The 27,604-nt window shown below is 45.4% G+C and overlaps 1 protein-coding gene across 1 annotated transcript in view; it reads left to right on the top strand.

The window, feature by feature from the left end:
- TSPOAP1 (TSPO associated protein 1) overlaps positions 1-27,604 on the top strand; it is a 168,560-nt gene that overhangs the window by 26,133 nt on the left and 114,823 nt on the right. Inside the window, exon 2 of the mRNA XM_066601563.1 lies at positions 27,232-27,336. Coding sequence (XP_066457660.1) covers positions 27,232-27,336 — 105 coding nt within the window. The remainder of the gene's footprint in view (positions 1-27,231; positions 27,337-27,604) is intronic.

Below are 27,604 nucleotides of genomic sequence, written 5' to 3'. Positions count from 1 at the left end.
TCTCCTCCAGCACCATAGTTCGAGAGCATCTATTTTCCTAAGCATTCAACTTTCGCAACCATACGTCGTTATGGGAAAGCCGATTGCATTGACCAGTCTGGTTTCTGTTGCAATGCTAATATACTTGCTTTTCCAGATCTTTTCCATTCCTTGCATTCCGTTTCTTGATCTTAGGTACAGATTGCCTGTTGCAATCAATTTTGGATCCAAGGAAGATGAGATCTTGGACCGACTCGACTTCTTTGTTAGTTTTTATGTTCACTGTACCGTTGCCTACGGTGGTCATGACTTTTTTGTTTTCTTCCATTTGCTTTCCTTTGGCGCTCGTTGGGTTAGACTAGTTTCAGACAGCAGGTCTCTTTCACTTTCCGCAAGCTGTGTGTTGTAATCTGAATATTGAAGGTTGTTGATATTTCTTCCACAGATTTGGACTCCGATTTCTAATTCATCCAGATTGCATTGCCTCATGATCGTTTCTGCCTACAGATTGAAAAGTACTGGTGATAGAATGCAGCCTTGCTGTACGCCTTTTTCGATTCCGAACCATCCGTGTTTCCATAAGCTGTCCTGACTGTTGCTTCTTGATTTTTGTAAAGCGACTAGAGATGAGCGAGCACCAAAATGCTCGGGTGCTCGTTACTCAGGACGAAATTATCGCGATGCTCGAGGGTTCGTTTCGAGTAACGAACCCCATTGAAGTCAATGGGCAACCCGAGCATTTTTGTATTTCGCCGATGCTCGCTAAGGTTTTCATGTGTGAAAATCTGGGCAATTCAAGAAAGTGATGGGAACGACACAGCAACGGATAGGGCAGGCGAGGGGCTACATGTTGGGCTGCATCTCAAGTTCACAGGTCCCACTATTAAGCCACAATACCGGCAAGAGTGGGCCCCCCCCCCTCCCAACAACTTTTACTTCTGAAAAGCCCTCATTAGCAATGCATACCTTAGCTAAGCACCACACTACCTCCAACAAAGCACAATCACTGCCTGCATGACACTCCACTGCCACTTCTCCTGAGTTACATGCTGCCCAACCCCCCCCCCCCCGCACGACAGTGTCCACAGCGTACACCAAATTGTCCCTGCCCAGCCTTCAGCTGCCCTCATGCCACGCCACACTCATGTCTATTTATAAGTGCGTCTGCCACAGGAAAAGCAGGCACACACTGCAGAGGGTTGGCATGGCTAGGCAGCGACCCCCCCCCCATAAAAGGGGCGGGGCGATAGTCCACAATGCTGTACAGAAGCAATGAGAAATCCAAACCTGTGCCACCTCCATCTGGAGCTGCACACGTGGGCATAGCAATGGGGAACCTATGTGCCACACACTATTCATTCTGTCAAGGTGTCTGCATGCCCCAGTCAGACCGCGTTTTTTTTATAAATAGTCACAGGCAGGTACAACTCCGCAATGGGAATTCCGTGTGCACCCACAGCATGGGTGGCTCCCTGGAACCCACCCGCTGTACATAAATGTATCCCATTGCAGTGCCCATCACAGCTGAGGTAATGTCGTGGTTAATGCAGGTGGGCTTCGGCCCACACTGCATGCCCCAGTCAGACTGGGGTTCTTTACAAGTGGACAGATGTACTAACAACTCCCTGTGGACCCACAGCATGGGTGGGTGCCAGGAAGCCACCGGCGGTACATGAAAATATCCCATTGCATTGCCCAACACAGCTGAGGTAGTAATGTCGTGCTTAAAGGGGTTGTCCCGCGGCAGCAAGTGGGTCTATAGACTTCTGTATGGCCATAATAATGCACTTTGTAATATACATTGTGCATTAATTATGAGCCATACAGAAGTTATAAAAAGTTTTATACTTACCTGCTCCGTTGTTAGCGTCCTCGTTTCCATGGAGCCGACTAATTTTCGCCCTCCGATGGCCAAATTAGCCGCGCTTGCGCAGTCCGGGTCTTCTGCAGTCCTCTATGGGGCTCCGTGTAGCTCCGCCCCGTCACGTGCCGATTCCAGCCAATCAGGAGGCTGGAATCGGCAATGGACCGCACAGAAGAGCTGCGGTCCACGGAGCAAGAGGATACCGGCGGCCATCTTCACCGGTAAGTATTGAAGTCACCGGAGCGCGGGGATTAAGGTAAGCGCTCCGGTAAGCTTCCTTTAGGTCCCTGCATCGGGGTTGTCTCGCGCCGAACGGGGGGGGGGGTTGAAAAAAAAAAAAAAACCCGTTTCGGCGCGGGACAACCCCTTTAATACAGGTGGGCTTCGGCCCACACTGCATGCCCCAGTCTGACTGGGGTTCTTTACAAGTGGACAGATGTAGGTTAAACTCTGTGTGCACCTACAGCATGGGTGGCTCCCTGGAACCCACCGGTAGTACATAAAAATATCCCATTGCATTGCCCAACACAGCTGAGGTAGTAATGTCGTGCTTAATGCAGGTGGGCTTCGGCCCACACTGCATGCCCCAGTCAGACTGGTAATATGTACCTTAACAGTAACCTCGTTGGTGGTGACTGCGGACCTGGTAGCGCGGTTTTATGTAGTTGGTTTTCGGAATGTGGCCAGGATTAAGTGGGCCGTGGCGGGGGGATGGTGGTGGTGCTCTCTTGTTGTGTCGTTAAAGGTGAAATTCTTGGACTGCCACCAGACGAACCAATGCAAAGGTATTTGCCAAGAATGTTTTCATTGTTGGAGGAGGAGGGGGATGTTTTGGAGGCACTATGTGTCCTCTACACGTGTCCGTGGTTATATGCACCTTAACAGTAACAGCGTTGGTGGGAAATGGCCTCGCCGCCATCATGTCTTTGTTTCCACACCCCAGTGACATACCATTAGCAGCGGTATAGGCAGAGCCCACAATTATTAACATTTCAGCGGTAGCATTAGGGACAGGCCCCACTAACATATCACTAGCAGCAGTATAGGGGGAGCGCAGTCTTAGTTCCATTTCAGTAATAGTAGCACTCAAGACAGGCCCCAGTAACATTCCCATTGCAGCAGTTTAGGGAGATAACCGTCTCTTTCACATTTCAGTAGCTGCAGTATAGACAAGGCCCCAGTTACATTTATGTAGCTAAAGTGTAGGCCAACCCCACACACCTTTCTGTACCATGAGTGCAGGCGAAGAACATAGAAATTACTATGATTACACTGTAGGTGAGGGCCCCAAAAAATTGGTGTACCAACAGTACTAATGTACCTCAGAAAAAATTGGCCATGCCCAACCAAGATGGCAGGTGAAACCCATTAATCGCTTTGGTTAATGTGGCTTAAGTGGTAACTAGGCCTGGAGGCAGCCCAGTTGAACGAAAAATTGGTTCAAGTTAAAGTTTCAACGCTTTTAAGAGCATTGAAACGTATAAAAATTGTTTAGAAAAATTATATGAGTGAGCCTTGTGGCCCTAAGAAAAATTGCCCGTTTGGCGTGATTACGTGAGGTTTCAGGAGGAGGAGCAGGAGGAGGAGGAGGAATATTATACACAGATTGATGAAGCAGAAATGTCCCCGTTTTGGATGGTGAGAGAGAACGATGCTTCCATCCGCGGGTGCAGCCTACGTATTGCTTAGGTATCGCTGCTGTCCGCTGGTGCAGAAGAGAAGTATGGTGAAATCCAGGCTTTGTTCATCTTGATGAGTGTAAGCCTGTCGGCACTGTCGGTTGACAGGTGGGTACGCTTATCTGTGATGATTCCCCCAGCCACACTAAACACACTCTCTGACAAGACGCTAGCCGCAGGACAAGCAAGCACCTCCAGGGCATACAGCGCAAGTTCAGGCCAGGTGTCCAGCTTCAACACCCAGTAGTTGTAGGGGGCAGAGGCGTCAGCGAGGACGGTGCTGCAATCGGCTACGTACTCCCTCACCATCCTTTTACAGTGCAACCGCCAACTCAGCCTTGACTGGGGACCGGTGACACAGTCTTGCTGGGGAGCCATAAAGCTGGCAAAGGCCTTGGAGAATGTTCCCCTGCCTGCGCTGTACATGCTGCCTGATCTCTGCGCCTCCCCTGCTACCTGGCCCTCGGAACTGCGCCTTCTGCCACTAGCGCTGTCGGATGGGAAGTTTACCATCAGTTTGTCCACCAGCGCCCTGTGGTATAGCATCATTCTCGAACCCCTTTCCTCTTCGGAAATGAGAGTGCAAAGGCTCTCCTTATACCGTGGATCGAGCAGTGTGTACACCCAGTAATCCGTAGTGGCCAGAATGTGTGTAACGCGAGGGTCACGAGAAAGGCATCCTAACATGAAGTCAGCCATGTGTGCCAGGGTACCTGTACGCAACACATGGCTGTCCTCACTCGGAAGATCACTTTCAGGATCCTCCTCCTCCTCCTCCTGCCATACACGCTGAAAGGATGACAGGCAAGCAGCATCTGTTCCCTCAGCAGTGGGCCAAGCTGTCTCTTCCCCCTCCTCATGCTCCTCCCCCTCCTCCTCAACGCGCTGAGATATAGACATGAGGTTGCTCTGACTATCCAGCGACATACTGTCTTCCCCCCGCCTCCGTTTCTGATTCCAAAGCGTCTGCCTATGATGCTTTGCAGGGAACTTCTCAAGAGGCATAGCAGAGGAATGGTGACGCTAATGATTGCAGCATCCCCGCTCACCATCTGGGTAGACTCCTCAAATTTTCCAAGGACCTGGCAGATGGCTGCCAACCAGGCCCACTCTCCTGTAAATAATTGAGGAGGCTGACTCCCACTGCGCCGCGCAAGTTGGAGTTGGTATTCCACTATAGCTCTACGCTGCTCATAGAGTCTGGCCAACATGTGGAGCGTAGAGTTCCACTGTGTGGGCACGTCGCACAGCAGTCGGTGCACTGGCAGATTAAACCGATGTTGCAGGGTCCGCAGGGTGGCAGCGTGCGTGTGGGATTTGCGGAAATGTGCGCAGAGCTGGCGCACCTTTCCGAGCAGGTATGACAAGTGGGGGTAGCTTTTCAGAAAGCGCTGAACCACCAAATTAAAGACATGGGCCAGGCATGGCACGTGCGTGAGGCTGCCGAGCTGCAGAGCCGCCACCAGGTTACGGCCGTTGTCACACACGACCATGCCCGGTTGGAGGCTCAGCGGCGCAAGCCAGCGGTCGGTCTGCTCTGTCAGACCCTGCAGCAGTTCGTGGGCCGTGTGCCTCTTATCTCCTAAGCTGAGTAGTTTCAGCACGGCCTGCTGACGCTTGCCCACCGCTGTGCTGCCACGCCGCGTGACACCGACTGCTGGCGACGTGCTGCTGCTGCTGACGCATCTTGATTGCGAGACAGAGGTTGCGTTGGAGGAGGAGGAGGAGGGTGGTTTAGTGGAGGAAGCATACACCCCCGCAGATACCACCACCGAGCTGGGGCACGCAATTCGGGGGGTGGGTAGGACGTGAGCGGTCCCAGGCTTTGACTCTGTCCCAGCCTCCACTAAATTCACCCAATGTGCCATCAGGGAGATATAGTGGCCCTGCCCGCCTGTGCTTGTCCACGTGTCTGTTGTTAAGTGGACCTTGGCAGTAACCGCGTTGGTGAGGGCGCGTACAATGTTGCGGGAGACGTGGTCGTGCAGGCCTGGGACGGCACATCGGGAAAAGTAGTGGCGACTGGGAACCGAGTAGCGCGGGGCCGCCGCCGCCATCATGCTTTTGAAAGTCTCCGTTTCCACAAGCCTATACGGCAGCATCTCTAGGCTGATCAATTTTGCAATGTGCACGTTTAACGCTTGAGCGTGCGGGTGCGTGGCGTCGTACTTGCGCTTGCGCTCAAACTGTGGCGCTAGCGACGTCTGGACGCTACGCTGAGAGACATTGCTGGATGGGGCCGAGGACAGCGGAGGTGAGGGTGTGGGTGCAGGCCAGGAGACGGTAGTGCCTGTGTCCTCAGAGGGGGGTTGGATCTCAGTGGCAGGTTGGGGCACAGGGGGATAGGCAGTGGTGCAAACCGGAGGCGGTGAACGGGCATCGTCCCACCTTGTGGGGTGCTTGGCCATCATATGCCTGCGCATGCTGTTGGTGGTGCCTCCCCAGCTGATCTTGGCGCGACAAAGGTTGCACACCACTGTTCGTCGGTCGTCAGGCGTCTCTGTGAAAAACTGCCACACCGTAGAGCACCTTGACCTCTGCAGGGTGGCATGGCGCGAGGGGGCGCTTTGGGAACCAGTTGGTGGATTATTCGGTCTGGCCCTGCCTCTACCCCTGGCCATCGCACTGGCTCGGCCTGTGCCCACACCCTGACTTGGGCCTCCGCGTCCTCGCCCGCGTCCACGTCCTATAGGCCTACCCCTACCCCTCAGCATGGTGTATTACCAGTGATTTGATTTCCCAGCCAGGAAATAAATTGGCGCAAGCCTGCAGGCCAAATAGAATTTTTTCCCTTTTTTTTTTTTAAAGGAAAGGCCCACTGCCTATATTCAATCAATAATAAATGTGTTGTGGCCCTGCAGTGTGTCACAGAACTGCAGTCTTGCACTGTTATTAACTGCAGCAGAGCGGTGATTTCCCAGCCAGGAAATAAATTGGCGCAAGCCTGCAGGCCAAATAGAATTTTTTCCCTTTTTTTTTAAAGGAAAGGCCCACTGCGTATATTCAATCAATAATAAATGTGTTGTGGCCCTGCAGTGTGTCACAGAACTGCAGGGTTGCACAGTTATTAACTACAGCAGAGCGGTGATTTCCCAGGCAGGAAATAAATTGGCGCAAGCCTGCTGTTAAACTTAGCTGGCTGCATATGATTTTTTTTACGTTCTCCACCCAGCACACACGTACCCAGAACGCTGAGGACTGTCAGAGGCAGGCCAAATAGAATTTTTTGGCCCTTTTTTTTAAAAGGAAAGGCCCACTGACTATATTCAATCAATTAATAAATGTGTTGTGTGGCCCTGCTGTGTGTCACAGAACTGCAGTGTTATTAACTGCAGCAGAGCGGTGATTTCCCAGCCAGGAAATAAATTGGCGCAAGCCTGGAGGCCAAATAGAATTTTTGCCCTTTTTTTTTAAAGGAAAGGCCCACTGCGTATATTCAATCAATAAAATATGTCTTCTGGCCCTGCCTACACAATTCTGTCCCTGGAGTATTACTGCAGGGCGCAATGCTCTGCACGGCCGATTTGGAAAAAAAAAAAAAGTGCAACACTGCTAACAGCAGCCTCCACAGTACTGCACACGGTTAGATGTGGCCCTAAGAAGGACCGTTGGGGTTCTTGAAGCCTACACTAACTCCTAACGCTCTCCCTATAGCAGCTCCGGCACCAACAGCACTGTCCCTCAGCTATCTCACAAGGCATCTGTGGCGAGCCGCGGGAGGGGCCGACTTTTATACTCAGGTGACATCTGATCTCCCCAGCAACTCACAGCAGGGGGGTGGTATAGGGCTGGAACATCACAGGGGGAAGTTGTAATGCCCTCCCTGTCTTTCAATTGGCTAGAAAAGCGCGCTAACGTCTCAGAGATGAAAGTGATAGTAACCCGAACATCGCGTGGTACTCGTTACGAGTAACGAGCATCCCGAACACGCTAATATTCGCCCGAGCATCAAGCTCGGACGAGTACGTTCGCTCATCTCTAAAAGCGACCTTATAAGCTGTTTAGTATGTTCTGGGATGCCCATTTGCTTTAGACGCTTCCAAAGCTTGTCATATTCGACACCATCAAATGCCTTGCTGTAGTCGATGAAACTCATGTACACGTCTTTGGATACTCCTGGGTCTTCTCCATGATCTAGCGCAGGTACGTGATTTGGTCTCTGCCCGTCAGTTCCCGTTCAACAATTTTTGCAGTGTTTTTATATGATCTTTAAAAGAATTTTGCTTGCGTGAGGTATGAGGGCGATGGTGTGGTAATTGGAACATTCTTGAGCATCACTTTTTGACTAAGTCCAGTCTTTGGGCCACGATTTGGAGTTCCAGAGCTTTTGACGTAGCTCGGTTAGGATCTTGACTGATACCAGTTTGAGCAGTTCGGCTGGTATGTGATCAACGCCCGGAGTTTTCCTGTTTTGGTAGTTTTTTAGGGCCCATGTGACTTCTTCCTCCAGAATGCCAGTTCTTGTTCTATTTAATGTGCGTGATCCAACGGGTTGTCTTTTTGCCTGCCTGCATACAGCTCTGCTGTATATTCTCGCCACCTACGCTTGATTTGATCTTTTTCTTGTAGTAATTTGCAAACTAACAAAAGCAGTCTCTTTCTGCTATTGATGAGGTTGCAGATTGCTAGCCTTATTTTTGTTCTATTTTTTTTGCGTTCGCAAACCAAAGCCATTGCATGCTCATGCATATGAGCTAAAATACTTATGGGCACCATCAAAACTTGCTTGGTCACAATACAGAAGCAATACATTTGCAAGCAAAAGTAAACAAACCCTTTTAGAATTGCCTAAAAGTTAGTGAACCCTTAAATTTGGTAATCTTTAAGGCCTCATGTCCACTAGCTAAATGGAATTGCTGAGTCCGCAGCGGATTTTGCCCATAGGGAATTATTGGCCATCCGCGGTTCATTAAATTGATTTTTGCACCCGCGGATGGCATTTTAAAAGAATTGCGTTTTTCACGTGCGGAAGAAAAAACACGGCATGCTCCATTCTGTCACGGATTCCGCGCAGATCGGCAACATTGCTATTACGTTGATAGCAATGTGTGCAGATATCTGCATGCAAAAAAAATACCATTTAAAGCGAATCCGCCGTGGAAATCCGTGGCAGATTCTGCGTGGATTGTATTTTTCTAGTGGACAGGAGGCCTAAATCTCCCTTTATCAGTAATCACCTCTGTTAAAAACTTCCTGCACCTGCAAATTTGTACAACTCTGAGGAAGGATTTTAGACCATTCCTTCTTGCAAATGGGTTTTAGTTCACTAATATTTCTGGGATGCCTTGAGTGCACAGCCCTCTTTAGCTAATGCTACAGCATCCCTATAGGATTTAGGTGGTTGTGCCAAGATATAATTTTTTTCCCCCATCCACAAGATAGGCGATACCTTTCAGATTGGGGATGGACCGGTGGGACCCACATTAGTCCTGACAACGGGGTCCTGAAGGACCTCCACATGAATCAAGCAATGGTTACATATGTGCGCTGCTGCTCTATTCATTTCAATGGGAATGCTGGAGATTGCAAAGCACTAGAACTTGGGAATCTGGAGCGCCTTTTGAAATGGAGTAGCGGTTTTCATGTGTGACTTCCAGTGAATTCATGCAGGGACCTTCCAAACCCATTCTCTGAATCATCAGGGGTCCCAGTGGTCTAATTCGATAGTTATCTTCTATCTTGACCCAATCCCTTTAAGGTCAGGACTTTGACTTGGTCACTCCAAAAGACAAATCCTCTTTTTCACCCCTTTAGTTGATTTCCTTGTGTGCTTTGGGTCATTGTCTTGTTCGATTATCCAATATCTTTTCGGTTTGAGGTCCTAAACTGCTGATGTTATATTCTCCTGTGAAATATATATATATTTTTTTTAAATCAGATTGTTATTGACAATATTTTGAAATTTTTCCATACAAAACATATTATAGAAAGCAGAGTCTTATAATCTTCAACAAGAAAAATAGGTACAAATATATGCCGGGGTCTCTCTCGGTTGGGGATGGCCACCAAAGCTCCTATCGCATCTCCAAGCGAGAGCTCAACACTCTCCAGCCTTCTGATAATTAAAAGAAATGTAAGGAGGGGGGAAGGCGGGGGGGGGGGGGGGTAGGACAAAGAGAAGGGGGGGGGGTCAAGCAGCAGCTTAATCAGACTGTATCATCCCAGCTCTCGCACTCATCCAGTTCGTCCAAAACGCCACTGTCCACACCCCGGTCCAACGCCCAGGGCCCTTTAGTCCCAATCCCTGCAGGAGAGACCGTCCCATAGCCCAAGCATTACAGCACACTAGTCTTTGACAAAACAGATGGTGCATTCCATAGTAACGGACAGGACACGCACGCGCAAATTTTTTCACATTTTTTATTTTTCAAATATATTTTTGTCTGAAACTTTAAAAATAGCTATAGGTAGTTAAACTATGCACTGTGACAAATGTATCTATGTCAAAGCTACCTCCTAACTTTCTATCAACTCTTAGTAAATGACATGTAAAGGACATGCAAACGAATAGCAATTGCAGAATGCTTATTTTTTCCAAAATTTCTGTTCTCCTAGTTAATATATAATCAAGACTCTTTCGCATTATTTTCAGTATACTCTTAAAAGATTGTCTATTTTGTACTTGTTCTGATCTGTTAGTTATAAACACCCCTAATTTATTTTTTCATATGGTAACAGACAGGACGTATGGGTAACGGACAGGACGCATTTGAATGTAAACTTACTAAAAATAAGAATAATCATTTTTTTTTAGATGTTTTATTCAGTAACAGATAACTGCAATATATACATGAACCCTATAAGACTTAAATTAAGAACTTTTGTTGTAAAATATAATGACTATTAACTCGCAGAGCGAGTGATTACACTTTCTTGGTAACAGACCGGACATCTAGTTGGTGAGCTATTGATTCTTCATAATATAACAAATATAATAAGTTATATTACCTCACTGGCTTATTTTTGGTCACATGTGTTAAAGACATCTACTCACCTCTATACTGAAATGCAGACTGAATAAATCTTTCTCTTCAATCTGTCAAAACTTGTGGAAACACGTGTAAACCTGCACGGTCAAGTTTGAGTGCAGTATTCGATGATTTTGTTAGACGAAATGTTTGAGAATAGTACAATATACTCTCTAAGGGTGCCTACCCACTGGAGTTTTTTTTTTCCTGCGAAATTCACAGCATTTTTTTTTCTGAAGAGGTCCATGGGACAATCATAAATCACAATTTATCCGTCTGCCGGCTCCTGCTCCGAATCTCCGCCATGGGATACCGCCGCCCGGGAGCAGGAGCCGGAAGGCAGATCTCCGCTGTCAGCCTATCTGACAGATGGGTTGACCGCAGAGAATCGTGGTAAATTCGCAGCATGCGACGTGGTGATGGCAAAATCCATATAGGAGTTTGAGTGGACTAGATGTCTTTCTAGAGTGCTATGATGTTACAGGATATAAACCTTAAATAACCAGCAGGGTTGTTGACCTGTGTCTTGGAGTCAGGTAGGAACTTTCAACCTTTCATCCAGGAATTATTCTGACTGCCATCATGGAGTTGGAAAGGAATGTTTTTATCCCCCCAAAGGCCTAATTGGCTTCTGGCTCACTGGGGTTTTTTGCCTTCCTCTGGATCAACAAGGGGGGGGGGGGGGTGCAAACAGGCTGAACTACCGCATTTCCCCAAAAATAAGACACTTTCTTATATCCCCCCCCCCCCCCCAAAAAAAAGGGCACAGTGTCTTATTTTTTGGGGGGAAGGTGGGGGGAGGGGTGGGCTTGTACTTACCTGGTCTGCGGCAACCCGATGCCTCCCGATGGTGTCCGGCAGGGGTGTCGCGTCCTCCTCGTCTCACACATTTCTTCTGCTGGCAACGGGGGTTTGAATACCCCACCTCCAGCAAAGCAAGCGCTGTGATTGGCTAATCGAGCGCTGGCAGCCAATCACAGCCGGCGCTCGATGAGCCAATCACAGCCATTCAGTGATGTCATTCAGGGAAACACGGTAGATGGACATTGTCTTCTTTCAGCATAACATACTATATCACCTGGCAACCGCAACTCCTCACACTGCCCTATAGACAGAAAAATTAAAAAGTTGTAGATCTCAAAATGTAGCAATAGAAAGTAATTTTAGAAAATTATTTGAATAGTAAAACATGAACTATGCAAGGGCTCGTTCACATCGGTGTTAGTCTGTCTGTCTATGGGCGAGATGTCATAGCAATATCCGCGGCGATAAATCGCCCGTACAGCTCGTGTGAAACGCTTTCCATAGGATAACTATGGAAAGCGCAGCCCGACGTCCACAAGCGGAGAATCATAGCGATTCTCCGTTCGCGTGATTAAAATCGCTGCATGCTCAGTGCTTCCCCCCTCCTCTCCTGTGATGGAATATCGCTAGCGATATTCCGTCATGGCCGTGGACAGTCGGCCTTAGGCCTCATGTCCACGGGGAAAAGAAGAATTAAAATCCGCAGCGGATTTTAACTTTTCTCCCGCACTCGGATCCGCACCCCATAGGGATGCATTGACCACCCGCGGGTAGATAAATACCCGCGGATGGTCAATAAAAGTGAACTAAAAAATATGGAGCATGAAAAAAAATGGACATGCTCCATTTAGGTGTGGGTCTCCCGCGGGGACGGCTCCCGCAGGCTTCTATTGAAGCCTATGGAAGCCGTCCGGATCCGCGGGAGACCTAAAATAAGAATAAACTTACCCGCAGCGGACCGTGCAGATCTTCTCTTCTTCGCGGCCAAATCTTCTTTCTTCGGCCCGGCGTATGCATGCGGCATGCCGCCGGCCGAAGAAAGAAGATCCGACCGCGAAGAAGAGAAGATCTGCATAGTCCGCTGCGGGTAAGGTTATTCTTATTTTCAGCCCTCATGTCCGCAGGGCAGGAGGGACCCCCTACGGATTCTCCATGGAGAATCTGTAGCGGGCCTGATTTTCCCCGTGGACGTGAGGCTTTAGGGGATTCTATTTTCCTACTCCGTTTGGGAAGCAGAAAAAACGGCACTCCCTGGCCGAATGGTTCCGTCTTATGATTGTAATTAGGGTCCGTTAGATTTCCTTACAGCATTTTTCCGGAATTTACAGGACGAAATAGCACTGCTTGCAGCCCCACATCATCATGTTTTCGAGCGGATATCGGAAATGGAGGTTTGGCGCTAATGTGAATGAACCCAACGTTTGGTATCCCTGTAATTGTACTAACCACAGAATTAAGTAAACATGTTATTTTTACTGCACTATAAGCACTTTAAAAACAAATTTCAAAAACGCCCCACAATTGTGGAGGGGATATAATCATACCCTTTTTTTTTTTTAAAGTTTTCTAGAACATTAAGGCTGCCTGCACACGGGTGGATTTGTATTGCAGAATCCGGAGCGGGCGTCCGCCTCTGGATTCCGCAGAGAATACCGCCCATAGCATGCTATGATAATGCGCGATTTCATGTCCACGAACGGAAATTGGTGGCGATTTTTCCGCTCGCAGAGGAGAAATCACAGCATGCTGCAATTTTATGCGGGGCTCCACACGGGCGGCTCCCATTGAAGTCAATGGAAGCCATCTGTCCCGTGGCCCTCCCACAATCATCGTTGCGGAAAGGTGGCTGGATCTGCGTCATTGCCTAGTGACGGCGTGACCTATTCTGTATTGCGTATGCTCGCTGGCCGGCACATCCGCAGAATAGAATAGAGATGCCGGACCGGCACAGGGTTGGATTCCGCTGTCGGATTTCGTATGCTGAATCTGACCCGCCTGTGTGCGGCCTAATGGTACATATAAATGGTAATATTAAAGTATACAACTCATAGGGCACAAAACAAGCCCACACACATCTATGTCAACCGCAAAATAAAGATGTGGGTCTTGGAGGGCGTGGATGAAAACACCAGAACGAAAAGCTGTCATGGCAGATCCTTAAAATGTTACAAAAGGATCCCCCCCCCCCCCCCCAAAAAAAAAAAGATAAGTAAAGAATGTAGAGAGCCTGCCATGAATAATGGGGCACAGCTGTACAGAATTACACTTGTCCTGATATTCCAGTCTTTTCTCTAACGCAGCCTAATTCCTACATGATTAGTATGATCTTTATCTTCCCTGACTGATGGCGTGACTTCTATATTTGGACCTCTTCTGGGAGTTTAACATACTCGATTGTGATAATTGAGAGTCTGTCTTTGCTCTGCCCTACATAATTTTTCATTGAAATGTACATGTTTTAGGCAAGTATTGCTTTGGGTTTTTCTGCTGTCTTCAAAATGAGATGTGATTTCTTCTGAGACGGCAGTGAAAGGTGTTCCAGGTGGTGCATATTGCGTCTCTGATTCATTTGTCTTACAAGATGTTGTTCTGCTCCTGACAACCTGATATAATATAACTTTCTGTAAATGCCTATAAATCCTGAAGAAGAAATGGAAACGTATTTCTTTAAAACTAAGTTTGTATTGTGATGCAGTCAGGAATAGGTAAAAGAGAAACGCATATACATTCTCCATCCTGTAGGTTTCATTACTGCAAAAAAGGGCAGAAAAAACCCTGTAAAATGTGAACTGGACCTAAAGCTTCAGACATGTGACTATATGCAGGGAGTGCAGACTGAATCCATGATATTTGCCTCTAAGCACTTCATTGGCAAATGACTTCATCAGGCATTGTATACTCCCCTAGGAGCAATGCTTGTAGTTGAGAATAGTCGCAACACCAAAAGGTAAAAGGAGCATATGATTATTTATTTGTTTTGTGCTAAAAGGGTTGTTTCAGTTGTATAAGGCTGGGTTCACGCAGGGCGGTTTTTCCGTTGCGGTTTTGCCGCAGAAGAACTGCTTTAGCGGCAAAACCGCTTCAAAGGTTATTTTTTTTGTCTTGCGTATTTTCCGCGCACAAAATCCGCAAGTGTTTTTTTCCGCAGCGCTTTTTTTACTTTTGCAGCGGATTTTGGTACGGATTTTACTCCGTCCATAGAGGTCTATGGACAAAAAAGCGCTGCAGAGAAGTCAAAAGACTTGACACGCTGCGTCTTGAAAAACCGCACTGCGGCAGTGCGGAAAAAATCCATCCTGTGAGAACAGCTTTTTGTGCAAACACATTTGCACTGCAAACACAGCGGTTTTGCCGCAGTGCGGATATGCAATGGTAAACTGCAGCAGAACCGCAGCAAATCCGCCCTGTGTGACCCCAGGCTAAAGGGCATCTCAATAAGTCCCACTTGTTAAAAAATAAGTTATTTGCAGGCTGCAGTCAGCCTGTGACATCCCATTAACATACTTCTGCAGCTAATAACCGCGCTCAGCCATTATCACGGAGCACCATTGGTTGCAGCAGCTTGTTTGGAGACGGCACAAAAATGACATTAGCTGGGAGACCCAGAGCCGGCAGAGGGGGACGAGTGGGAAGAAGGGAGTATCTGCTGCTTTATTTTACCCCATGGGGGACCTGATGAGATGCTCTGTACATAAACCGGACAACCACTATATGCCTCCATATAAAATCGGATGCATGCAGCGGTGCATTACGCCCTCATTCTGTAGGTGCTCTATTACAGTAGTGTACATCAGGTTGAACATTGAAGTATTGTATGCCTATTTGTGTACAAAGCAGTCATTCCTGTTCTGTGTACCATATGATGCAATGACTTGAGAGAATCTTTTCAAGAAGTGCAATGAAATTCAGTTAATTTTGGCCTTGCACTTGGCCTGCTAGCCAGTACTGGAGATGCCTTGCTAATATGTTCTTGTTTACCTGTGTGCTTTCTAACCCGTCCTCGTGCTCCCGACACGTCTGCCCTGTACTTGCCGGGAATCTGTAATAAGCTGCGTGTTCTGCAATGCATACAAATGATCTGCTGCTCTCATTCATTCAGGCCTAAGGCTGACATTAGGTGAGCGGTAATCAGACAAATATACAAATAAGGATTGCGTCCTGGCTTGTTTTGCATTTGTAAGTGTCGACTGTAAAGTGATTGTGGGCAACAAATGCTGCCTAGCAACATCAACATCGCCATGGAATTGAATAACCTAATTACATAAGACCCGCTCCAGGATGGAGTAAATGTCAAGGAATGCTGCCTGAAAGGAATGCTTCGCATTTATTATTTTACAGGCAAATTTAATTACCTTATATACTCGAGTATAAGCCTAGTTTTTCAGCACATTTTTTTTTTTTGTGCTGAAAAAGCCCCCCTCGGCGTATACTCGAGTCAGGGAAGGGTTAAAAAAAACCACCTCCATACTCCCCTCCCAGCCGGCGTCGGTGTTCCCGGCGGTCGTGTGGCAAGCTGCTTGAATTCCTGTGTTCCCGGCGGCAATGCGGTAAGCTGCTGGAAATCTCCCCGCTGTCATCCTCCGCCGTCCTCTCTGCTCTGTCATCCCCCACTGTCAACGCTGTGATTGGATCGAGCGCCAGCCAATCACAGCCAGCGCTCGATCATGCACAGCCAATTGCAAGCTGCGTTAGAATTTTCCCCGCTGTCATCTCCCTGCTGGGCTTTCAAATCCAATCACAGCGCTCACTTACACAGCACTGACAGAGATGACAGAGCCGGGCAGAGAGGACGGCAGGGATGACAGCGGGGAGAATTTATGCAGGTTGCCGCACAGACACATACGCTAGGAGGTGAGTATGGAGGTTTTTGTTTTTTTTTGTTTTTTTTTTTACCCAGTATATACTCGAGTATAGCTCGGCTTATACTCGAGTCAATACGTTTTCCCAGTTTTTTGTGGTGAAACTTATTGATTCGGCTTATACTTGGGTCGGCTAATACTCGAGTATATACGGTATGTTTTGTTTTTTTTAGGAAACAACAAACTTGCATTGCGATACAACGTGATTTTAACATTATAAAGTCCTATTGACTTTCACTAAAAAGTCGCGGCAAAATCACGAGCGGCAGCGATGACTTTGCGAGGAAAAGCAGCTCTTGCACTTTTGAGCAAAAATAACCTAACTACTTTAGAATTGGCTAAAAGACAGCTCCATCAAATAGGCTGATCTTTATCTATGCTGCTGCCGATCTTGCATGCAACATAGTTGACATTTTAGGAGCCAATGGGTGTTAGGCATTTTTTTACAGACGGTTCCTCTATAGGAAATTAACCTACGTATTTAGGCGTCTGTAATGCTCCTAGTTACTAACACTAATAAGTCGCAATCCTAATTATCCTTGGGATCTGTTATAAGCATTATATACATAATTGCTATTTCCAGCACCTTCTGCCATCTCAGATAGGTGACTGTCATCATTTTTTTGAGCAATTAGTCTTATGCTTACAGATCTTAAAACATACTATTTTACAGAGGATTAAGTAGGCGTGGCTTCCAAAAAGGAGGAAGACGTTTTCTTTCTTTTTCATTTCTAATGATCTATCTGACAAATAACATATAACGTTGAATGGATCCCACATTATATGGGAAATTTACTTAAAGTCAGTGGTTGTGAAAGTATTGGTATATCACAAGAATAATCTCTATTTATCACGCAACACAGAAGTGTGTATAATAACACAAGTAGTTAGCCCAATACAGGCTCTGCTCCTGATGAACCACATATTTGTGGGGAAACGCGTCGAGCCCGAACTTGAGCTCGTATCTATAGACTCATCTATATCTCCCAGATTATATTGAATGATCTGAGCATAATCCTATGAGTCTATCTTTACTTTCGTGGATTTCATCAAATTGATCGATCTTGATCATACTACAGAGTGTTCCCGTTATTTACTATCATCGGGACCTCCCGATCAAAAAATAAAAGTTGTTGTGTGGAAGGGATATTGTGACATCCCTTTGTGTTTATGTTATGTGAGTCTGTATAGCCCATATATGTCTTTTTAAAAGGATCTTAATAAAAACTATTATTTTAGTCTATAACTGTGAAGGGCATAACTGTGAATACTATATACTTACCTGCTCCTGTGAATTAGTTGAAAAGCAGCGCTAACGCTCAAAAATCGTGGGAAAAAGATGTGATTTTTTATTTTTTTTTGCTGTGATTTTCTCGCGAAAAAAATCGCGATCGCCCGTATGAAACTGGCTTAAGGCTTTCTTCACATCCCATTTTTTTTTTTTTACATTTAATGGGTACCAGTTCACATGCAAGATGGGCTCATAGAGGTCCATAGTAAGACAGAGAACAAGAGTGTCCTTTTGAACTCTGCCTGGCCATTAGATATCAGTTTGCTGCAAAAAATAAAATGCAAAATTCTGGACTAGCATTGCACTGCTGCATCCAGTAAATATGGATGCAACAGAATGGGCGATTATTAGCATTTTTGCAATATGTTTTATCAGCCTATTCTGTACATTTTTCACAGAAAACCCCCTTCAGCTCTGCAGTTAGGAGACGTTGCTGCAGAAGCCATTGTCAGCAAGCTAACCGCATAGCTGAATGGGGAAGCCCCACCTGTGCTGCGCCTGCACTGCTATCTGAAGTGCAGGCACAGCGGCTTATATAGAACAGTAGAATTATGAATTGTCTACCTTTGTTTTATTACATTTCATTATACCCTTCTATGTAAGCTGCTGCAGACACAGTTGAAGCTCCCCGTTCGGCTATGCTGTCATGGCTGGCATCAGTGTTGTGGTGATCACCTGATTTACATGTTGACTCTCATATGAATTGGGTTATCAGCAACAAATTGACTTTTTCATTGACTTGCCAGAAGTATGTATGTGTGTGATATATATTTTATAATATGCCTCTTCGGATCCATTTCATTATGCCAGAGGAAGGACCCAGAGTAGGTTTGAAAGCTTGCTATAAGGCTGGGTTCACACGGGACAGATTTTTCGCAGAATTTCTCGCGGAATGGCTGTACCAAAAATCCGCAAGAATTCCGCTGGAACACTGCAGCCGGTTTTGGAGCGGCTTCACTGCCAGGATTTCCGCTTAGGCTATCTCTCCCTGCTGAGGAAAAAAAAAAAATTGACGTGCTGCATCTTTAATTTCCGCGCCGCATGGCCGTTTCCACACGGTTTGGCTGCAACGGATTGGCCACAGTGTGTGGACGAGAGTTTTGCAACATCTTGTCCACTTTGCTGGCTAAGCACGGGATTAGGAGCCGCGTGCGGACAATCGCACGGAAATTCCGCAGCAAATCCGTCCCGTGTGACCCCAGCCTAACATCATTGTGTGAAAGTATCAGAACATTATTAGAATACGGCGCTGTCTGCAGCGTGTGAAGGAGCTAGCCTTGATTAACCCCTTTCTAATGTGCGTTATGCATGTACGTCGGCTGTTTATATGAAGTGAGCTCGGGAGCCAAGCCCACTACATATACAGCTGATACCTGCCGTCAACAGCCGTGATCAACCTTCACACCAATCGTGGCTTTTAACCATTTAAGTGCCACTGTTAATTTTGATATTGGCACTTAAATGCCCTGAGTGGTGTTTGGAGATCCCAAACAGTCCCTTCACGATAAGATCACGAGGTGCTATTTGAAAGGGATGGTAGCCAAAGGCCTTCTGAAGGACCCCGGAGATGCAGTGATTAGCTATCAAGGCATGCCTGTGGAACGTCTTGATAGAATTCATGTTAGAATACAGTGTACTGTATGAGTGTTCAAGTGATTGCAAGTTCAAGTCCCCTTGGCCTGAAGTAAAATGTTGGGGGGAAAAAAAAAGGAGGAAAAAAAACTTTTCCCAGTTTCATCAAGAAATTTTAAAAAAAAATGCTATCCTAAAATGGGACTACATCTCCACAGCTTTGGGGTGGTGTCCGTTGTTTTGATGGGGAAAAAGGGAGAATTTGTGATGGAGGCTTCAAATGGGCCTCGGATCAGGTGTGAACAGATCACTAAGCTGCTTTCTGAATTTTGCTACCCTAAATTTCTTTACCTGCATTCATGTTTAAAAGAAGGTCTGATAACATTCTTAGGAATTACTAATGCGGGAAATGTGTTCTTAGCACTGTGGAATTTAGTTTAATTAGATTCAAGTACATAATTAGGAAAATTGATTTTCCAACAATAGACATTTGGAAAATACTAGACTTTCGTATTATTCTTCCCTCTGTTAGTCCCCACATCTCTGATGTTTTCCTCCTGGCACAGTGAAGTGTGGTCCATAATGATGTCACATGACTGCTGGCAGCCCCCGTGGTCACAGTGACACAATGTCCTGCGGCAGGGCTTGGCATCAGCAATTAGGTCATACTTTTATTCAGAACCACAAGCCCTTGTGTGGGAATAAGCACTGAGGCTGTGAGGACTAACGGGGCGAAGGATGAAGCAGACGCTCAAGTAAGCCTGGTACTAATTGTTTTATATCTAGATTGGGGGCTTCAGGGGGGGTTCTTATTTTTAGGGAAACCCATTGAAAGTTTGTCTCGTCCTTTTTGCTTTAGACTTGCAAGACATGAACTTAAATGCTACCGTGTGTGACTGTTCCATTGTAATCAGTTGTGTTGTAAACCAGGTTTCAGTTGTTTTGGCTGCAGTCCTCCATAAATAATAATGCGTTGCTTTTCTAGTTTATATTACATGAAAAGAAATAATGGTTGCATTAAAATATTAAAAAATGGTATTCCCTGTTCCACTGTACCTGCTGACATTCACTGGCGCAATAACAGCCTACAAACCCTCCTTATGAAACTATTCTCGAAGATACGTTTGACTTGCTGACTCAGAAATCTTATTCCTTCTTCTTCGCCTGTGCTATTAGCTGTGGTTATGCTCACTTTGTTGAGTATTGTACAGTGGAAGATATAAAGGAGCTTCTTTGACTCGTTCGTTTGAACAATCGTTCCATCTACATTATCGTTCGGTCCATACGCAGCCAACGCCGAAGGATAATAGGTCACTTTTAGTTTGTTCCTGTAATGCAGACATGCAAATCATCGTTGGCTCGTTCACTTGTCATTCTGTTTAACCAACGCTCATTTAGTCCGTCTCATTCACTTATACAGCGAATGTGAAAAGCTGAATGATTGTCGTTTGATTGAGGCAGCGATGTATCTGCCTGTCTAAGCGCGCCCACGACAACGAATGCGCCAGCGATGACGACACTCATTCAAACTATTATCGGCTCGTCTAAAGGGACCATTACCTGCAGAGAGCAGCATAGAGGAGGTGAAGGCAGGAAATGACAAACTTGAAAAATAAGCTTGGGAATAAGTTGGCGCTATACAAATAAGATTATTATGTCTGTTATGATGCATAAAGGCAGATAAAAATACATGTATGCAAATGGTGGTCTTTACCTTGGTATTTCAAACAACCTGTTTCAAAAAGTGCCACAATTATTCTAGATGGCAGATTAAATTCCTTTATTTCAGAGTCTGTTAATCCAACAGATCTGTTGCTAGAACAATGTAAAAGAAGCCGCAGTACTTGTCTACGTTTACTGCAAAACAAACCTGGTTTCTAAGACCATGAGATAATGTTGAACGAAGAGATGTGCTGTGCAGGTCCACACTTGGAGACCTCTTATGTGTCTATGGGAAATCAAATGCCTTCTTTCAGTGTTACCAAACATATACCCCAACCTGAGAACATACCAGTGATGGGATTTGGGGGTGGTATGATGGAGTTCTAGATACTACTGCTTCTGGATCTACAAACATGTCTTTATGGAATGAGCTATGAATTTTGCATGCACGGCCTGTGTAGATCCGGGGTTTTGCTTAAAGAGGTTATCTGATGGCACTTATTTCCTCTCTACGGGCTGGCACAGCTGTAAAATAGCGCTGTACTCGCCTGTTCCATGCGCCCTCTGATCAGGTCCCGGGCTGCTCTGCTCCTTTACAGCTGTGCCAGCCTGTAGAGAAAAAAATAAGTGCCTCAGGACAACCCCTTTAACAATTCAGTCATCTTCCATTTGTTTCTTTATAACCTTGTCCTTTCTTTTCTCTGTCTGATTCTGGGGACAGTCAGGTTTCTGCTAGCAGTGTCTGTTCACACCAGCACCATGGCTTCAGTTTTTCCATTACTGATGTGTTGAATCCCACTGACTTCTTGCTTCATCAGATTTTCTTTTGTTAATACTGTGCTGACTAGAATAGCGGAGGAGTCCATTGTGCCTCCCAAAGAGCAACAGAAATCAAACAAAAGCATTATTAGAGCCTTAGACCAGGTGCACACTTGCCGTGTATGCACTTTGTGCCCAAGGGCTCTGGCACAACTTGCATCAGACAGCACACAGGCACCTGTCCATATGCCATCTGATTTACATGGCCCGAGCACATAGCCATGCATTATGTGTTGTGCATGGTACGGGCAGGAATAGGACATGAAATTACATCTGCATGAAAAAAACGTAATTCTTCATAGCGCCGTAGGGTATAATGGGGCCGTCTTCTTCCCCTGAAGTCACACTTACAGTACACGGCTCTAGTGTGCTAGAGAGCTTAGTATGGAAACTCCACTATTGTATTGTGTGGATGATGGGTTAGTGGTCAGATATCTATATTGTAGGTTTCTTTTAATTGCTTTTGTATCTGCATTTATTGTGTTTTATACATACAGCACGTTTTCCTTTGTGTTATTAGTAGTTATAAGGGCCGCTGTAATAGTCTGGCCGCAAAGTGAAGTTATGGCTGCAGTTTCAGCAGGAATAAGTTTGTCTGAGTGCTACATTACATGCTTCAGTAACGACTACCAAACCAGTGCCAAGAAGGAGCAGCTCGTGCTGGCATATTCTCTGTAGTTGGCAGAGAGGTGTTTACTAGTGGGGCCCCTTTCACACGGACGTTTTGCCCCCATTGAGCCTTGCCGTCTCTGTTCCCTTCTTGCTGCGCTATTTGTTCTAGTAAAATTAACTGAAGCCAACTGAAAACTTTTATTATTATAGTTTTACTTCTGTTTCTCTGCTTCAAAAACGGAATAAAGACAGAAAGGCTCAACAGAGGCAAAGCATTAGTGTTAAAGGGGCCTTATTTTTAGTTATTTTTTCAAATTGGAGTGAAACACACAGTAAAACTGTTACAGAATCAGGAAGGCAATGCTTTGAAATAGCATTATCCTAAACAATCAGAACATGGTGAGAGAAAGGAAAGATGAAGGAAAAAAACATGGGGGAGAGTTAGCTGATAAAGGGGTGGGAAAAAACATAGGGGGTAGACTGGCGGCTCATCTCAAAGAGCTAGCATTGCAATAATTGCAGCTGAGTCTTTTTTAATGTGAATCCTTTGTTCTGTATGTTTACTTGTATATTGTATTAGTCTTAATAATGTTCTATTCAAACATGTGTCTCCTCTAAGAAGACTGAGGGGTTAAAACAAAGTATACAGTATACACTGGTATCATTTATTCATGGGATTGTCTCAAGAAGATAACTCTTGTCCATATGTCCTCCTTGGGCTTCTTGGCATCATAAAGGGCTTCAGCTGATCACCCCTAAGGTTCCTTTCTGAATTTTATCTCTGATGAGATGACCCATGTAAGATATTTGAATGCTGTTCAAATACATGCCAACGCACTTATGGTATGAATCCTCCCTTGAAAATATTAGTTAAAACGACAGCTTCTTGCAGCTCCACTATTTAACCCCCTCCCTTCACTATGCAGGAGGTATGCCATAACTGAAGTGCAGTCTAATGTTATGCCTTTCATAATATTTGCATGCTTGCATCAGAGAAATCTACTATATAATGTAGTTATTAGATATCTGAAATTGAGAAAGAAGAGGTTAAATTGAGACTTAAAAGGGTTTTCCAGGAATATAGATTGATGGCTCCACAATCCCCTCATACTCCATTGTCCACCTTCTTAGTCTCTGCATGCATCTCCTCTGCTTGCCTAACTTCTCTTCTCGATCCTATTCCCCCATGTCTTGTCTTGTATGTGCTATTTCCCCAGTTGCAATTCCCCACATGACCAAAATTTTGAACCTCTTCTCCCTCGTCTGGAACTTTCTCTTTTGTCTTTTAAGCATGCTGTAATCCCCTCAGTCCTCAAGAAGCCTTCTCTCAACACTTCCTCCACTGCTACTGTATCACCCTGTTTCTAGGTTTCCCTTTACAGCTAAATTTCTAGAAGGATTATTTGAACCCCTGACGATCTGGCGTCTGTGCATACGCTCTACTAAAGCTGCATTACCATCCAGTGATCTTCTCACACTCTCCACTGGCTTTGATTTTTCCCCTATATATCGGACTGCAGTCACTGTATCATCTGCTTACTCTACTTCCTCTTCTCAGGACTCCATGTTGGGTCCCCTCCTGTTTCGATAGTCTATCAAGCTGGGATTGTATCAGCAGGTTTGATTTCTTAAAACCTCTTTATGCTATTGTGACTCCACTCCACACACACATTGTCATAAAAAGTAATGCACCAAGAAATGTCACATTGCTGCAAAACTCTCCATGCAGTTTTGTCCCTCACAGATATGTAAATGCTTACAGTTGTGGTTTAATTTGACACTGGGTTTTGCCACCAGAAGTTGTGAATGTGTTTCTCCCCTTGCCCAATGAGAAGGCTCTCGAAGCTACTTTTGTGTAGTGTAACATAGTATGCTAGGCTGAATGAAGACAATGTCCATCTAGTTCAGCCTATTTCCGCCCTCTGGTTGATCCAGAGGAAGGCAAAAACCCCAAGAGGCAAAAGCCAATTAGCCCATTTGGGAGAAACTTCCTTCCCGACTCCATAATGACAATCAGAATAATCCCTGGATCAACCTTGATAGGTCCTACCTGAATGTAAGACCCGGAACTACAAACCCGCTGATCCCCTAATGTCTATATCCTGTAATATCCTTCCGCTCTAGAAAAGCATCTAGTCCCCTTTTAAACTCCTCTATGGATTTTGCCACCACCACATCCTCAGGCAGAGAGTTCCACAATCTTGCTGCTCTTACAGTAAAGAACCCCCTTCTGTGTTGGTGATAAAACCTGCTTTCTTCTAGACATAGCGGATGCCCTCTTGTTACCAACGTAGTTCTGGGTGTAAACAGATCATGGGAGAGATCCTTGTATTCTCCCCTCATGTATTTATACATAGTTATTTGGTCACCCCTTAGCCGTATTTTTTCCAGGGTGAATAATCCTAATATTGATAGCCCCTCTGGATATTCCAGTCCTTCCATTCCATGTATTAGTTTAGTTGCCCTTCTTTGAACCCCCTCAAGCACTACCTCTTGTTGAGTGATCCTTGATCACTAGACATGCCTCCATGATACACAACATTTTGTCCAGTTAAGACTTTGAGGGGGACACATTGTTGTAATGAGAAGCAGGATGGTCCTTTCTGTGAATAGGCCGTTCTGACCAAGCAGTTAGGTGTTGGCAACAGTGGTTACATAATGGCACACATCATTGCAAACAAGCTCCAGACAGCCCAGACAGCCCACCAGTAGAGAGGATCGTTCGGGCCGCCGACAAGCATGGGCAGATACAACAGTTTTGTTGTCCACCATCCAGACACCGAGGCACCTGCATTAAAAAAAAAAAATCCCTATCTCTGGATCATTTCTAGTCGCTTAGCAGAAGGAAACTTTTTGTCATGGTGCCTATTAAGTGTCCTGCCATTAACGCTCCCACACCATTGTCTTTGTTGCAGTGGTGTGTTGAACAAGAAACCTAGACTGCTACAGACTGGAACCGTGTTGTATTTGGCACAGAGTCCAGATTCTGTTTGAGAGTCGACCGTGATTGTGTTCAAGTATGGAAGCCTCATGGTGAGCACTGTAATCCTGCCTTTGCTGTGGAGCGGCACACTGCCCCAACTGCTGGTGTGATGGTCTGGGTGGCCATCGCATACAACAGCTGGTCACCGCTAGCAGTAGTAGTGTTACGTGGTACTCTAAGAGCTCGGCGATATGTGGAGGAAATCTTGTGGCTGCATGTGTTGCCTTTCATGCCAGGGCTTCCAGCAGGCATTTTTCAATAGGATCTATAATGCTTGCCAATACACAGCAAGGGTTTCTCAGGAATGCCTCTGCCAGGTTACCACACTTCTTCGGTCTGTCCATTCCGCAAATTTATCACCGATTGAGAATTTATGGGAGCCGCTGGAACGCCATCCTTTGAGTGTGCAGTATCTAGAGGCCTAGTGGCAACATCTGTGGGCAAATGTGCCGCAGGGTAACTTACGGAGACTGTATATCTCTATGCCCGATCGTATCTCCTCATGTATTCTGGCTAGAGGTGGCCCAATGGGGTACTAGAGCCTCCTCTGAATTGTACAGCTTTCCCCAATAAACGTATCCTTTTGATCTACCACTGTAATCCCTTACATACGGTATATCATCATTACACTGGCAACTTATGACCTTTCATATAATTCCAATAACAACTTCTTGGTGCATTATTTATTTTGTCAATTAATACTAGTAATCTTTATGATGTAGCGCCAACATATTCCGCAGCGCTTAGTGAACATCCTCCCAGGACATCTCTCCGCTTTCTCCCGTTCTTCTATAAGACACTAGTGAGTGTCGGTTGGCTTTTTCTTTTTTTTTCAGTGATTTTCCCCTCTATGTCTCAAACTAAATCTTTCTAAGGGCTCCCACACACTTGCGTTTTTTGTTAACGCGTTTGTCAATGGGACTTTCTAATGTTAAAAACGCAACGCAGTGCGTCAAAAACGCAAGTTGCATTGCGTTGCCTTTTTTAACATTAGAAAGTCCCATTGACAATCGCGTTAACAAAAAACGCAAGTGTGTGGGAGCCCTAAAAGTGATCTAGATGTGTGTATGTCTGTCTAGTCTGCTGGAGGGGAAAACGTCCCCATATTGAGTTACTTTTCTGCAGTATATAGTAAATTTGTATATTTACATTTGATCTTCCTTGGTGGAATTTTTGGGACCTTGGCCCATTGAAAAAGCAGTTCTTTCTCCATTTTTTTTTTCTACTGAACTGGAAACTTATCGGGATCATCCAGCACTCTGACTCATGCACTTTTATAGTGCTTGCTGCTCTACACAACCGTGCAAGGTGAGCACGTAAGCTACTCCTCTCTGGAGTCAGCCAACACCACAGTGTATACTTACTTCCCTATGAAGCACCTTTTTTTTTTCCTTTTTAGATGTTTGCATTTAATTAAAGTACATGGTTAGTAAGATTTTCGAAGTAACGTCCTGCATGGGTTTTGGAAGAATGAAGGAAACGTATATCAAAATTGTAATATGAAGGGATTTTCAATCCATTGAGCCTCCCCGACTATAAAGTTAAGCATCTCGTGCCTCAAATTAGCTCTAATTCTACAAGGGTGCTAATGGAGGGTAAATGTGTTATCAGTCAGGTATGTTTCTTACTTGCTACATGCAGGGCAGCTTATTAGTGTAAGATTTATGACGACCGTCTGCGGCAATTCTTTCTTCATTTCAGGTTGTTGCCAAATTGAGAATTATTTTCTGTCATTTCGGTCTTCACAATTGCCATCACATTACAGACTGTATGGAAATCACATTTCAGGATTTTTCGCAAAGCAGAAAGCTGTGTCAATTTGTGATATAATGTCAGAAATCAAATTGCTGCTACCATGTTCCTGAATACATTTTAATATATCTTCGCACTGTGACAGGCTTACATGTCCCAGTATTATGCCGGCAGAAAGCTGTCCTTTACCTGTGGCAACGCTGTGAGAACTGGAACGGACACACCAAGAAGTATAACCTGATCATAATGTGTGAACTGAATTTTAAGAAGTCCCACATGTAATGTGCAGAGTGCAAAAAAGCATTTTGAAGCAGTTAGAATTCTGTAGGCTTGAGGATCCTAAAATGTAACCATAATGCAATGTTAATGTTCTAATATATCATGCAGAAGATCAGTGACAGTTCTCCTTCAGCACAAGGTCCAGACTTGCTGAGTGCACTACGAGAGCTGGAGCAGCGCTGCAAAGATTTGAAAGAAGAAAATATAATATTGGTGAGAAACGTCATTTTATTTTATTTTTATTTTTTTTAATATGATTTGTTGACTCCTTGTCAGAAAAAAAAAATCAAGCACCTAGAAGGAGTTGTCGGAATGGAATGAAACTTTTATATGTGCGATTGTAACGTTGATGTCAGTGATTTTTATTGCAGAAAACTGACCCCTTGAAGTCAGTTGGATACAAGATGTGATATGGGCGGGCATGGAGGCTCTAGTACCCTGTTGGGCCACCTCTAGCTTGGATGCAATATGTAATACGGAG

This window comes from Eleutherodactylus coqui, chromosome 4 (assembly GCF_035609145.1).
Source record: "Eleutherodactylus coqui strain aEleCoq1 chromosome 4, aEleCoq1.hap1, whole genome shotgun sequence".
In the NCBI taxonomy this organism is placed as follows: domain Eukaryota; kingdom Metazoa; phylum Chordata; class Amphibia; order Anura; family Eleutherodactylidae; genus Eleutherodactylus; species Eleutherodactylus coqui.
The sequence above is the reverse complement of the archived record's forward strand: the minus strand, read 5'-3'. Positions and strand labels throughout refer to the sequence as shown.